At 41.2% G+C, this 15,612-nt stretch overlaps 1 protein-coding gene across 6 annotated transcripts in view; it reads right to left on the bottom strand.

The window, feature by feature from the left end:
* Nucleotides 1-15,612, bottom strand: part of MYO1B (myosin IB) — a 99,490-nt gene that overhangs the window by 77,298 nt on the left and 6,580 nt on the right. For all 6 annotated transcript variants that reach the window (XM_079311803.1, XM_079311804.1, XM_079311806.1 and 3 more), the window contains exon 2: nt 6,929-7,069. In XM_079311803.1, the coding sequence (XP_079167929.1) occupies nt 6,929-7,063 (135 nt within the window). In that variant the 5' untranslated portion in view covers nt 7,064-7,069. The remainder of the gene's footprint in view (nt 1-6,928; nt 7,070-15,612) is intronic.

Here is a 15,612-nt window from a genome sequence, read left to right as displayed (position 1 = left end):
TGTGCAAGCAGCAGCAGCCTGGACAAGTGGGCAACCCAGACTGGCCAGGATCAAGCCCTTAACTGCACTGCAACCTGTGTGAGATCCAAGCCCTGCAGTAAGAGCAGATGGTTTGCAGGGAAGGACACCCACACTGCAAGTCAGAGCGAGTACGTGGAGTGGATGCACGAGCACAAATCATCAGGTTTCTCTGCTGGGCTCCTTGGGGGCACAGAAATCTCTGCCCTGCTCAGTGAACATCGCTGCTAACCTCAACAGCATCGTGACAGACTCAAGTGCTGTTATTAATGAAGGAGACATCATCTCCTTAGTGAAGGAATACACAGTATTTTTAGTCAAAGCTAACACTGTAACTGGAGGCATTTCCTATACTTCCTCCTCTCTTTTTTCAAAGTATCACATCAGAGGCAAAAAGGAAAGAATGTGCAGGGGAGGAGAAGACCCCTACACACAGCCCACCAAACACATTCAGTTTTTTCTGATCCTTATTGCTGTTTTCTTATTCCTTTATGCAAATACTGCACGGAGCCCTACAGTAACAGTGCCTCAAACACAAGGCTCAGAATCCTGGGAGCCATACAGAAAGGAAAGGAAACAAAGCACTGCCTTGAGATAAATAACTCTCCTCCCACAAAGCACTTCAGGTAAAAAGCAGCCAACCTGCTGTGAAAATCTTTACTCTTGACTCTAGGCAAGTTCTAAAGTTTGTTTTTGCCAGAGCAGCTGATGTGAAGGGCCAGAGGACCCACAGGATTTTTATCTAGATAACAAAGCAAAGCAAGATTTGCAGGGAGGCAGAATACTTCTTAGGCCACAAGCTATCACAGCAAAAGATGTGCCTTGGGCACACAAGCCTTTCTTCACATCTGAAGAAGCAGCAGGCTTCAGGGTCCTAGCCTGTGGCAGCTGCAACAATATTATTACTACAACTCAGTAGCTTCCCTCAAAGGGCAAAACTGTTGAGGCACTGATGGGAAAATTGCTCAAATGGACACAGGCATCCCCCAAGGGAGGAAGAGAAGGAGATGGGAGGAAACTCAGGTCCCCTGGGCTCCCATCACAGGCGGATGGATGCTGCTGTTCCAGCTCTCAAACCATCCTGCCTTTGAGAAGCTGGGCAGCACCACACCTGCCATTCCTACAACTCCCAAAGGAAGAGCAGCAGCCCAGCCTGGACTTGCTGGATAAACACAAGCAAACACATGGGAGTACAAGAGAGCAGGGTCAGATCTGGCAGGAGGAAGGATTCTTCTGCAGGAGCAGCAAAGCACAGTCCTGCTACCAGCCAGCACACACACAGCTAAAACCAAATACCCAAAATCCACAGGGGACAACAGCCCTCCTCAAAGCCCAACAAAGGACTCCACCCAGCCCAACAATAACATTTTAAAGGTGATCATGATCATGCTGGCATCAGTAGGTAATTAAACTGAGAATGAAATTGAACTTCAACAGTCACTCAGTTACTACCATACAGACAGATCTCTATTTGTGTTTCTCAATATCAAAAGACTTTCTTCTTCACAGCATCAGTGGGATGGCCACAAAAGGCTGATGCAAACCAGGGTAACTGGTCTCATTCACATAATTATGTTCCCTACCCTGTTCTTGAAAACATAGCATCTGGAATAGCAGGTACAAGTGCAGCAGGAACAAAGCCACTGTGATTTACAGCAATTCAGTGGAGTTCTAAATAATCTAAGGTATCTGAAAATGAGATGAATCAATAGTATAGACAGTGGAATAAAGGCAAGTCAAAACAAAAAAGGCCAACCCTAAAATATTAAGAGCAATCAAGATCAACAGGAAGCAGCTCAGTCTACAAAACAAGCACACCACACCAGCCATGCCAGCATAGGCAGCCACAAGGATGGTACCTCAAAGAGATAAAACAGAGTTATTACCCTGGAATGCCAAATATTTAATGTTTCAGTGATAAAACAACAAATGTTCAGTAACATAAGACTGCTGCTGCCCAAAGCAGCCCACAAACTCCACGCACCAGAAAATACAAATTAAGCGCTGACATCAGAGAAAGATTCTGTTTTGTTGTAAGAACAAAAAGCAAACAAACATTTTCTTGTAAGGAACAAAATGTTGACCTCTGCAAATTTGGGAAGACTTCAAGAAACAACATAACTGTGGGGAAAAATGTGCAGGGCAGCAGAATAAAGCCATATCTGACCTCTAAAGGCTGACTCCTGTGAGCCTACGCAGCTCCACTCCCCTCCAGACTCCTCACACCTCCCCTGACACTTCCACATGCCTCACAAAGCAACAAACCCAGCACAAAAATAAGTTACAGACCAACACAAATACATTTTATCCAAAATCTCTACCATTCATGAGTCACTGTAAATGCATATATAGACAGATGCTCCCTCCCATTTGTCAGCATCCCAAACTGCAAAGGAAAAATAATTGCTGAACTGGATTAGGCGTGCATATTTCAGTCAGCTTAGAAAAAAAAAAACAACCTTAAGAGAGGGGGTTCAACAGAACAAGTCAAAAATTCATCAATCACACACAAACTGAACTTCATGAATGTATTTAAAGTTTTCCATGTGGTCTGCAGGTCACACGTTTTAACCACACAAGCTGCTCCCTGAAACCTTCAAGTAATCAACATTGTGGGATTCTTTCCTACTTGGTAATGCATTGCCCATGAGCCACATTTTACTTCGTAAAGTTAACGAAAGACTCCCACGGGCTTTTGTTACCAACAGCTACAGAAAAGAACTTTTGTGGAACAGCAATGCAAATTTTATCAATGTAAAGTTTAAGAGTTGCAAAAACAATATAATAAACAATTACAGCTTTCTAATGAGACTTTTTTTCTTGGTCAGACATACCTCAGACATTTCCAGACATGACTAAACTCTAAGATTCCCATTTCCAATTAACACATGCATGTTACCCAACAAACCCTTCCCCCTCCCAAAGCCACTCAGCATGAGATTACTGCAGAATCTGATGGTCTTTAGCAGAATATTTGGCCTAACTCCAGCTCCACCAGCCTTCATGCTTATTTTTATAGGCACAGCCTGCAGCTTTGCACTCTAGTATGTAACACAACACCCAAGTCTATTAAACCTTCCACCAAATACACATAAAACTGAACAACAGGTAATCAAGCCACAGTCTGTTCCCCCACTCTTAAGAGGGAACTCATTGCCCTGTTTGCACCATGGCATGAAACTTTGCCAATGCTCTTGAAGGGCTTGCAGTGGACATGCCTGGAATCATACAAAAGGACCATCAGATGATCCAGATCTAAATGCTTTTGCAAAGGGAACTCTCATGGAGAGGATCTAGAGTTTCAAAGGGGCAAATGGAGCTGGCACTAGGATCTCCAGCAACAAACATAACTGTGGAAAAGACTAGAAAAGGCAAAAAATCTTCTTGTGGAATGAGCCCAACTATCTTGTCATCTTTGGCTATGAAGAGGGGAGAGATTTGGCATTGTTCACTGATGGCTCGATTTGACTCTCACATTTCATAGAATCACACAAGAGCTTGGGTTGGAAGGAATATTTAAAGGTCTGTAGTCCAATTCCCTCTGCAATGAGCAAGGACATCTCCAGCTAGATCAGGTTGCTCAGAGTTCATCTCCATGGTAAACTTAAGTTTTTCCAGGGATGGGGCATCTACACTTCTCTGCACAGCCTGTCACAGTGCTTCACTATCCACATCATTAAAAAATTTCTTGCTTATTATCTAGTCTAAATCTACCCTCTTGGAGTTTAAAAACAATATTCCTCATCCTGTCATGACAGACTTTACTAAAGAGCTTGTGCCCATCTCTCCTCTAAGTCCCCTTTGTGTGTTTTCCCACCAAGACTGGCTAACACAATCACAGCATCTTCAAAGCCATCCACATTACAAGTCTCATTCCTCACAACCAGCCCTTTTGAAGGTTACAACTGCAACTCCCTTTTAAAACTAAAATATGTAGCACAGAGAGAGCCTCCAGTCTGCAGGAAACAGTTTAGAAAAACACTTTGGGTAAGCCTGGTTTGCTGCAACTTCACTTTGCACTTTCCACTCGGACACAACTTCTGGCAATGCCTGCAGTGGCACACTGACATGGGGGCTGACCTTAAGCCCACAGCTGAACCACTAAAGGACAAATCCATTCCTACTGCCCTCTGAAAGGATCCTGAGAGGTCAATTCCTCTATGTAGCTTGTTGGAGCAGCAGAAATTCAGAGTCTTGGTTAAGCATGAGTAGCAGCTCTCAAATAGCGAAATTTGGTTTCCCCAGGATGCAAACTACAGATTTTACATGGTAAAGCAAGCCCTACTTCCAGGTGTAACAGGGGCTCCATTGTCCTCATCAGAGTCTAAAACCAGAAATGCAAAGTGTAGTTGCTGTGAGTGGTGGCTACGAGAAGAAGGTAGAGAAGAGTTTGTACTTGAAAATTAATGTGGTGGTTACAGTGAGCACCATTCCAACTGTTACTGTTTTACAAATTTTTTAAAATATGCAGCAGAGGCATGAAAATTTGCAAGGCAGCAAAACTCAGCTGATATGGAGAGGAGACCGTATTCCTCAAGTGATTTGGTAAATAAAACCATGCAGCATCACAGGGCAAGTAGTTTGCATACTTGGTAGGAGCCTGTGGCACAGGCATGAATATCACTTTTTTTTCCACCACTGTATGTAGTGAATGTTTTAACACTTGCAAAGATCTGCAACATTTGGCTTCATATCGTGGATTGACACACAGAGCTTGTAAGAACTTGAAAAAACAAGCTTTCCCACCTGCCAGCCAAAGGATTCTACATTGCTACAGAAAAGTGGCACCTGTATCACCTACCAAAGCACATAATACAGAAAATTACACTGCACATCAGTGCCAGGTGCAACAGGATCTGAAACTGGGGGAAATACATATTTCATTGTCACCATCTCAAAGAACTGTGTGTTTGAACACACGCTGACAGACAGCTAATAACAGCAGCAAATAACAGAACACCCATTTGCCATTAAAACATTCAAGAAAAAACTATCCAGTCAAATTAAGGAGAAACATGCAACTAAATACTTTGCTATCCATTGTAGTTAAAAGGAAAAAAAAAATTAAATAAAAAAAGCCTCTTGAGAAATCCACTCCCACAAGATTTACAGCAATCCTTCATAAGAATCTGCATAGTCCAGGGTACCCTCACAGAACAGGTTAGCATCTTTATGCTTTAAATAAAACTTTCAGATATGACCCAAAGGTTGGGCTGGGTGCTACTGCCTCCTTTAATCTCCAGGCAAATAGCTCTCTTTCCTTTCCTTTTCCCTCATATTTTCTTGAGTCAAATGGAGTGAGATGATTCAGCATCACCCACTGTTGCTGTAGGCATTATGAATAGAGTATTAACCCTAAAACTGATGTGGAACATGTTAAGTATACAAGCCACTAACTGGAAAATAAAACCTCTGGATCCCAGAAGAGGCAGCCACCACTGTTGTTGAAAATTAAGGATTTGCCAGAAGCAAGATGAAAGAGCAGAAAAGATAAGTCTGATATATACTTGCCTGTATCAACATCCAAGGGTTATCCATAGGGAACAGAACCCATCATCACGGAACAAGGAAAATTTAAGACACAAAGTTTTGCAAATGTAACTCTCAAAGGTATAACAGAAATTTAAAAACAAAAGAAAGTTAATTTTTTTTAACATTGAGGAAGAAATGTTTCCATAAATATCATTGTTTTGTTTTCTTCTTCAACAAGGTTTTCATGGATACTGAGAGTCTTTTCTAAATCTAATTTTATTGCTTAATTTAAATTGCCAGTACAACCTGAAGGAGTAAATCACTGGAGATGATACAATAGCAGTTAGGAGCAACTGTGTGTCACCAACCTTATTTCTAGAGAAAAAGGAGCAGGCCTGGTTGAACAAGAAAATTGAGAAGAAAGATCTGGCAGACAATGAATAGCAGAGGTACAAAAGCACAGACTATAATCAAGGGAGAGAAGAAGCAAACAAAAATAGCACAGACCCTCCCATACCTTCTCCTTTCTGTTCTTCAGTATAATGAAACCATGATGGTTCAAATGCTTAGCAAGAGTGAAAAATATAATCACACTAAAAATTAAAAAGGGGAGAAGGCTAAATTATAATTAAGTACAGAAGACCTATTTGATTTTAAGTAAGCTACAGACACAATTGCTTGCAGATCATAGATATCCTTTGGCTTAAATATTTAGGCTTGCCAGCAGCTTTGAAAAGTCTCTACAAACCATTAAGTTCACACAGCCTAAGCAGTATAACAGACACAATACCATGCACATTTTAGCAAAAGTGGAACAAAGAGATGAAGCAGGAAATGAAAGGCTAAACTGGAATCACCATTTGCCTCTTCATTACCTGCCTGTGTTTCACCTGACAGTTCACAACATCTCTCCTGCTGATCATCACTCAGAGAGTACTATGCCTAAAGTATCAAAGCACACTGCATTTAGTTTAAAATCCAACCATTTCAATAAACACAACCTTTTTGCAAATCAAAGATAGCAGGCAATACTTAAGTTACCCTTAGTATAGTCCAAGCATGTATTGTTTCTGCTTCAGGCTGCTCTAACATCCTGGATGTGCCTTCCCTGTAAGTGAATTATTTATAACTGTGATGCCCTCTGACAACAGGAGCATCAAAGTTACTGTCAGCAGCAGCTCTGTAAACTGCTCTTTATGAAAATCAGAGGTTCCCCATGTCATGCAATGGGGAAAAAGGAAAAATATCCCAGATGGGAAAGATCAAATGCAAAGAATGCAGTACAGGAAAGACTACAGCACAAGTCAGGTTTAAAACATCCCTAATACAATAGATAATGCTCAGGCACTCAGTCTGTGTGTATCCTTATAAATAAACACATATCTTGGGAATGACAGCACAGCTCCCCATAGGATGTTATTTCTTAACATATACTCACATAAACTTCGTCGTGATCAAAGCGCTTCTTCAGGTTATTGATGAAGGAATCCTCATTAAGTGGCTCCAAAAGAACCATATCTCCCACCCCTATCATGTCATCTAAAAGAGATGTCTTGACCTCCATTTTGGCCATTTTGTCCTGGGAAGAACAAAAGAAACAAGAATAAAACAAACAGCAAAGGTTAGCTCAAGGTTATCCTAATTACTCACAGGCATTATCTAGTAACACTAGTTCAGGAATAAAAGTTAAAAGAACACTACATTAAAATTGTGTTTTCAAGGAACATTCTCAGAGTCATTGCATCTACCCAGGTAGCCCACATGATCCTAAAATTTAACTTTCTGGTCGAAACGTTAAACACAAAATTCTTAGAAACAGGAATGAAGATTCCAGTGGGTATCACAACCAGAGTATTTGGATAGCTTCAACACAATGTTCAAGAACTTGCAAATCTGTGTTTTATCAAAAGCTTCATCAGGATGTCCAAACTAGGGTTTAAATTTGTCAATAACCCTAATCTGAATTTCTTTTTCATCCTTGCATTTCTCCAACTCCATTAATACTGAAATGGAAACCAACTCAGTGAACCCACTCAGAGACAAAAAACACACTATTTGATCTTATTCATGAATCCTGGGCTCTAAGGTGCCTATATTCCAGTACACTGCTGGTATTGGCTATGTGAAGCTACCAAATTACTTCATTTACTTGCAATTTTGTTGCTTGAGAGAACATTTTCACTGGGCAGCGATAATTCTGCTGACAAGTAGAGACACTGCATCAATACAACCAGAGTGGCAAAAGCCAGAAGCTGGGCTTGAACAGGGGACCAGGATCAAACAAAACAAAGTAAGCAAGTCTGATAAAGGAAGTCATTTAGACAAAGAAGTCAAGGTCAGGCCAAAACTTGGCACTTATTTGATCCTCCCAGCCTTTTATCCCTCCAATCCAAACGCTGGAGATTGCTGAGCTCCTCAAGAACTCTGGGCACACAGCTACTGCTTCCAGCTTTTGTGAGGAGACAAAGATGGATGGATTCACAGCAGCAGCAAACAGGGAGCCAGAGGTGAGAGAACAGCTTTGCTGACCCCACAAACCAAGGACCAGCTACAGCTACACAAAACAACAGCTCAACCTCACCAGCCAGCTGTCACCACCCAGGTACACAATGCCACCAAGCTGTCCTTGGTCGCCCCACCACTGCTGCACATTTGAATTCTAGATATTTTTTTCTTGTTCCCCAAAATGCCATTGAGCAGCTACTACCTTAGACCATCAGTGCTACCTTGCCATAGTACCTCTCCATCAGATGAGTAATTTAAACAAGCCAAATCTCTTATCTCTCCCTTCTGCCAGGAGCCACTATTTCTAAAGTTGTTTGATGTTTTTCATCAGTGAGTGACATTTGAAGGATCTTAGCTCAAGACTTAAATCTCTTTTGATGTTTTTCCAAATTCAACGAAGAGAAGTGCAGCTCCACAGGCAGCTAACAAAGAGATACAAAAAGATCCCCAAAACCTGAACCAAGCCTGGGAATTACTAGAAATTCACATGGAAATGCAAAAACAGTGCTGAACTATGGTAACCAACCAAAGCTGAGTCAACTCTGCTAAACAAACAAACCAGCATTTATTTTAAACAGAAATACTGCACAAATATTTTTGTAGAGAAAGATACTTTTATTCTTAAAAGTTCACCTCTCTGAATCACCAAAAAATTTTAAACATTTGTAGAATCTACTCAGAGGTATCACTTCAGCTTCTGCATCCCATCAAGACAAGTTTTTAAACCACCAATCTTGTTTCAGTGACCTAATTACTTCCCATACATCAACTAATGCTCAAATAATTGTTGAAGGTTGAAAAAATAAAGCCCTTCTCAAGTATGGAACTTATTAAATAATGGGTTTGTGGCCAAATATATAAAAAAAAGCCAACACAAAAATCCTAATAAGGGCAATTTAAACCTAAAATTTAAGTTCTATGTACAATACCTCATTTACCATTGTGAAATTACATACCACCTACCACACTTCATGCATCACTGCTTGGGAATTTCAAGAGCAAGAGCAGCCAAACCCATCAAAAACATCCATGTATTTCCTAACTTAGTGGCATGTTTGGCAGAAGAGGTGCAGGAAGACAATATATCTACTACTATAAGTTGGATCAAAAAGCTGTGTACTTATCAATATATTGGAAAAGTTCCATTTTATGGTCAAATATTCATTTTCAGCTTAGTTTTTTTCCATGATAAGTTACAGCATTCTATGATTAAAATACTCTCCAATAACTTGCAAGTTAGAAAATACTAGAAACCCAAATGATGAAAAAATTGAACAGGCTGAGACAACTTATTTAACACTGATTGCTCAAAACCATTTTCAATAGTCTAGCCTTTGCAAAAATTCATTTAAATTCATTCACCTCCTATACTTATGTGTGATTCAAGAGTATTCTGTCACAGCAGCATTGTTAGCCTTTGCTTTGGTGGAATCCAATTGTAATCCCTGCTCTGATTTAGCTAACAAAGAAAAATCCAGCCTGGGGGATAATTTAGCTGTCTATCTGAGGTAAAAAATGGGGGGGGGAAAGCACTGCTAAGAGAAGACAAGTGTTTAAACATATATTAATCAATTAAATAGGACTTAACTGAAATTAATCTGCTAGAAGAATGAAGTAGAAGATCAATATATAGTACTTCAAAAATACCAAATGCTAATTTTAGAAGTAGCTTTATAAAAAAATGTCAAAAATCAGCACACGGCACAGGAAAAAAAAAATCAAACCTTTGCAACATTACATGGCTAAACTTCAGAAAAAGCTCAGAAACTCAATCCAAATCTATGTCCAAGTGTTTGCCATCCACTCGGAGATGCCTTGCAGCTGTTGGTATTTCCCAGCAGCACTGCTGACAGAATGCTCACCACAGTTTGAAGAGCAGTACACAAAAAGCAAGTGGCTTCTCACACACCTTTAAAAAGATGAATGCTTCTCAAGAACCAGATCTATGGGAGGGATGGGACCAGAACCTGCTCCCAGTGCCTGAGAGATAAGGAGGATCAGATTCCTCCTCCAACACTCCCTGATCTCATCCATACCCACTTACCATTGAGGCTTCTCCCAAATTTACCTTTCTTGTCCCTAAAGGAAAGATCAGCAGCATTTCAAAATATCTCCTTTTTCTGTAGGCAGTTGTCAAATCTGTTCTTCCTCCCTTCAGTCTCATATCTAAGCCTTAATTCAATGGAGTGAGAACATTTGCAACGTGTTTCCATTCTCAGGAAAAAAAAAATAAAGTCTATTCAGTAATCCTTCACAGTTTGATCTGTTTTATGTTGGACAACATGCTTGGGAGGAGAAGTGCTGGGCAGGCTATGTCTTTAAAATGCTTTTATCCACACACTCCCACACCACACAGAGCCTTTTAAAACACAGACTGTTGCATCCACTGCTTGCCTGCCTGGGACTGCCATCCAGCCAGGCCAGCTGAATCCAAAACCTTCTTGTCCCTCTTGGCCACAAGGATGGCAAATTAAAAATCACAGCATCCCAGGGCCACAGCAGCCAAATCATTGGCCATTCTGACACAAGAGTGAATGAGAACTATAAATAGAAGAGAATGCAGAGAACAGGCAAAGCCCCCAAAGCCTTGTACAATGAAATGCACACATTCTCCACGGGGGAAATGAAGTAATGCCCTGTTATTGGCACACAGCACGTTACCGAATTGTCCAAGGTTTCCCACATCACCCTCCAGCAGCACAACAGCAGCAATTGTCAGCAGCTTCCTACAGCTGTGCAGACCTTAGCTCACACTTAAGAGTTTGCTGAGCTGGAACTATCACTGTATGCAGAGGTGGCTTGGTTTTTTCCTTTCCAGGCATTGTAGCAACAGGACGATTTCCCTGCCATCAAAACTGACACAGATGTACTCACATATGCTTCAAGCTCTGATTATTTTAAAACAAAAACCAATTTTTTTTGCATTAAAAAAAAATAAAAACTCAAGCCTTTGGTTTTACTACAACCATCTTGCTGCAGAAGATAACCCCCTTTTTCTTTATAAGTCTCAACAGGGACAAAGTGCAACATCAGTAACTCAACAGCGGAGCTCAAACTGATTTCATGTTCCAGGTCTGATCCTGAACCCCTGTCAGGCTGTAATTATGCTTGCCCATCCCTTCCTGGTTTTCTCTGTCCAGGAGCATTCAGCCCACACAGAGTGGGAACATGGACAGGCCACTGCTGCAAAAAGCAGCCAGGGACACAACATCATTACTTGAACAAAACCAAACCAAAAGGGGCTGCAACCATCATCTTGTGCTGCTGCTCATGACAAGCCTAAGCACTAATTTAGCAAGAGGCAGGATTTAAATTTATCCTGTTCTGCTGCCCAGCAAACCTTGTGGCTCTGAGTGATCCCCAAAGGTGCAAGTTCATTGTGCTGGCTCACCAGGCAAACTGAGGCAGGCTCTGCAGCTGAGCTGCTACAATGCCCTTTTCACTCTGAGCTACATTTCCCGACAGCAGCACGTGTGAAAAAATGTTGATAATATCCAGAGGAAACCCTTGCTTTCCTTCCAGCCCATCCCATCTGCTGCCTAGCCAGGTCTGCCAGGAACACCTGCACCCTCCTTCCCAGCTGTGACTGCTCTGACACATCCATGTCCTGTGGAAAAGAGCATGCACAAAACAGCTCCATGCTGTTTTCCTGCAAGAAAATGCAGGACTCGAGGAACAGACAGACAAATTGCAGGAAGGAATGTTAATGGATATGGCAACATCAGTAAAAGCACTCAGAGAACTAAAATGCTTCCTCTGACTCTCCATCTTCCCTTTTGGTTTTGCCAGTGTCTGAATAGCTTCTGAATTCCTTTCTTCCTCACAGTCCTACTGCACAAATCAGTGTTTTCCAAACTGGAAAAGTTTATAATCCAGAGTTTATGAATTAGCTAATGCTCCTCACATCTTACCCAACAAGCAAGAGCTGTTATTTGAAGCCTTGTGCAATCTCTCTTTAATTTCCGTGGGCACTGAACATGACACACGTGTACCAGGTTCCTTGAGCACCCAACAACAAACAGCTCCGGTGAATTACAAAAGTAAAATGCAGCATTAGGGGGTGTATTTGTCCTGGGAGCGCAGGAATGTTTGTATTCAGCACCAGCTAAATGGGAACAGCCCTTTAGCAACATCAGATAGGGGCAGTTTCGCACCAGTGACTGCAATTTAGATGACAGAAGATCTGACCAGAGAATTCCACAGGAGAAACGAATGCTCCACTGGCCTCTGCTACCAAACACCACACATTTATCTACAGATTGGGTAATTTTCAAGAATCAGGCTACTTAAGGTACTGTTGAACAAACAGCTGCAGCCAGTGAGGCAATATCATCTTTTAATTGTTTAACAATGCAGACTTAAGTGCAGTTTAGGAAAATTGATAATGTGACAATTAGACTGCATTAGGACATGTACAAAAATGTTTACTGGGACATCATCTCCTGATGTAAACAGTGGATGAAACTGTCTTCATGGACAGGACTCAGGTTCCTCACAAATGCAGAAGTGAGAGGTTTGGTTGCTGCTGACGCTCTTTGAGGCTTGTTGGGGGGACATTGGGGTTTTTGTTTTGGTGTGGGGGCGGGGTGTTTTTTATTTTTACACCAGCTTGGTTACAACCCACACTAAGCAGTAATCTCCCTTGAAGTGAAAGAGATGTCTCTCGTGCTTCTGCTTCATATTATTATGAGACCATGAACAACTGTGTATCACCAAAAAGATGCACAGTACCTTACCACAAAACCAAAATCATATGAGCCACGTATGCAGAAGATACAGCTCTGCCCTCCTTCTCTTCCTTAAAAAAGAAAAAATACTAATTCAGCAGCCTGAGGGGGTTGTGTTTGCATTTCTCTAAGGCTACTTTCTGTTATTTTTTCCCCACTAGTTTGAATAACATTAGCATGGATAATACCTGCTCTATGAGACCATGGGGTATATCTATTATATTATTCCTCCTTTACAGTCCCAGCAGTACATGTCTTCAAATTACTTCTGATAATTATTTTGCAACCACAACACAATAACTGCCACCAGTAATAGCACTCTGGGGTCGATCCACTTCCTAAGTCAACTTTCTGCCTTGCTTTAACTCATCTGGGTCAGTCATACCAGGTCAGACACCAGGTTTTGGGAAAAACATTTGGGCCTTTAAACATTGCTAAGGCACTCTTCTTTAGCAGCTGTGAAAATACACTCAAAATATGTCTGCTACTCCATTTTTACCCTGCAAATGTTCCCTTACATTTTGGATTATATTGACAGTCTTCAAAGATTACAGGTGTAAAGTGACCTTTTCTGTAAATTGTTATTCTGGAGTCCTTTTGTTTTTTTGGTTTTTTTCCTTCAATTAGTTTAATGGAGAAAACACCTTGGGTATTTTCAGTGCATCTAGGTCTTCACTACTAAGGCTATTTGCAGTCCAAAATTCTGGTTAAATTCCCACTGAGTTCAGCAGAAACAGGATCCATGGTGGTTTTCTTATATTTAGTCTTTTCTTAGTCATTGCCTAGCCACAGAGTTTTATAATCATTCCAGGTCCACATCTACAGAAAGGGATAAAGTATTCAGCGACAAAGGAGGTCAAATTTTGGCACATACACCTTGCTAAGATTCTCTTTAATATTTTTTAAAATTAGGAACCAAACGTGACTGCAAAGCCCAAAGTTGTCAAAGTCCTGCTTCTCCCCCTAAACTAAAGACTAGATTTCAGACTAACAGTGTTCTTTGAACAACACAGCTTTTTTAAAGATGTCATTACAGGATATGGACATAGAAAACCACCTCATTCTTTCAGGAAAAAAAAATAAACCAAAAAAAGTCTTTTTGCTACTGGATAGCCAAACTCCACTAAGCACTGGGTGCCCTTTTAAACTGATTACCTTGATCTTTCAAGCTGCCGCTCAAAGTTTTCTGCCAATTTTGGGGGATCCTGCCCAATCCAAAGGTTACATTTGCAGAGCAGGGGCACAAAAAACAAGGTAGTGTGTATTTATATTAGGGGATCTTCTTTGTTTGCTGTCTGTCACACACCAGCAGCTTGCCACTGCACCAGAGCTTGGGTTCAAAAGAGCTCTCCCCAAAAAACACTTTTACAATCAGCCCTCACAAAGTCAAATCACCTCTTTCAACTGAGGTTTCCGACCCTCGGGAGCAATCTAGCAATCAGCTGTAATCGAGATCTTTGACTAAAATAGGATTTTTACTTTCCATTCCACACAAGCAGAAAGCAAGCTTTGCTTTCCTGCAGTCAGCCACAGGAACCACACATCCCTGATGCAGGCAGAAAGATCTGCTCATGGTGGAGCCACTGGAGTGGCTAATTACACTAATTATAAAATTATAAATTATAATAAACACGAATTCCTATCGGTGGTAAGGTAGGTACTAAGAGATGTCCCAATACTACAGGGTTAAAATACCAGAGTGCACACTAATCTTCTGCTCAAATGCTTTGCAGCCTGTTAAGCAGTCTGTGATAAGCCCTGGAGATATGCAGAAAACAAAATAACAGGCCAGGTAACACCACAGCTTCCCTCAGCTGCCAGCAGCAGGAGGAAAAGCCACAGAAAGTCGTCACAAGAGTCACTGAACCAGGCTTAAAACCGGCCACAGATGGACACAGACCTAATGAGGAGCTTCAGGAAATCCAGATCCCAGAACAGGCACTGGTGCCTGAATGTACCCAGCCACAGCAACTGAGCATACCCTAACTCCTGGAGCAGCTGGCACTCACAGGTTTCCTCAGTTTCCATGCACCCATATTGTCTTCAAAGCAGTAAAAGTCTGGGTAAAGCAAAAATTTCCCTGTCCTTTTCCATTTAAAACAGGAAGAAAAGAAGTTGCCCAAATACTACCCCAAAGATCTTATTCTAGCCCATTGCAGTTTCCCCTCCTGAAAACCTCACTGATGGGGTCCTTGAAATATTAGTAAATAAAGTCTGGAATGTTTTGAGCCTAGTACTTTATGAAAATAAGACAAATCATGCCAGCTGTACATCTCCTGGTCTACACATCTACTCTCTCAGACACATCTAATGTTGAATTTCATTCAAAAGGACAGAGTAAAGGAAACAGAACAGCTGATTTTGCACACAAAAGCAGGCAGGAGATGAGATCTGAGCACAAGTATTCCATCAGAACCAGGGGTTGCAAGGAGAACAAACCCCTCATTAAGTACCACAGAGCAGAAAAATTGGTCTGCAAAATTCCCTAGCTGCAGAAAAAGCTTCAAGTGGAAATTATTGCTTCTTTGCAAGTCAATCCATCACAAGAGAAATGCCTGCAGGAAGTCAGATCCCACTAGTCCCATTTGTCCCAGGAGGAGCTGCCAAGGTAAAACCATAGTCCAATGTTTCACCCTGGCATCACTGTCTATTCTGCACATCAATTTCTGCCCAGCAAGACACTGCTATTTTTTAATGAAGGAAGGGAATAAAAGAATTTGGATGCAAGTGTTGCAGGAAGGGGAAGTATTATTTGCCCAAATCCAAGATAAAAAAAAATCTAAGGGAAGGCAAGGCTTAAATAAATTACATGTACTTAGCCGGGTTTGCTTGTCTCAAGCAATTGACCTATATCCACAATTTTGTCATTTTCAACCTCAATGGTAAGTTT

The sequence above is a fragment of the Erithacus rubecula genome (genome assembly GCF_903797595.1).
Source record: "Erithacus rubecula genome assembly, chromosome: 8".
NCBI classification, from domain to species: domain Eukaryota; kingdom Metazoa; phylum Chordata; class Aves; order Passeriformes; family Muscicapidae; genus Erithacus; species Erithacus rubecula.
The sequence above is the reverse complement of the archived record's forward strand: the minus strand, read 5'-3'. Positions and strand labels throughout refer to the sequence as shown.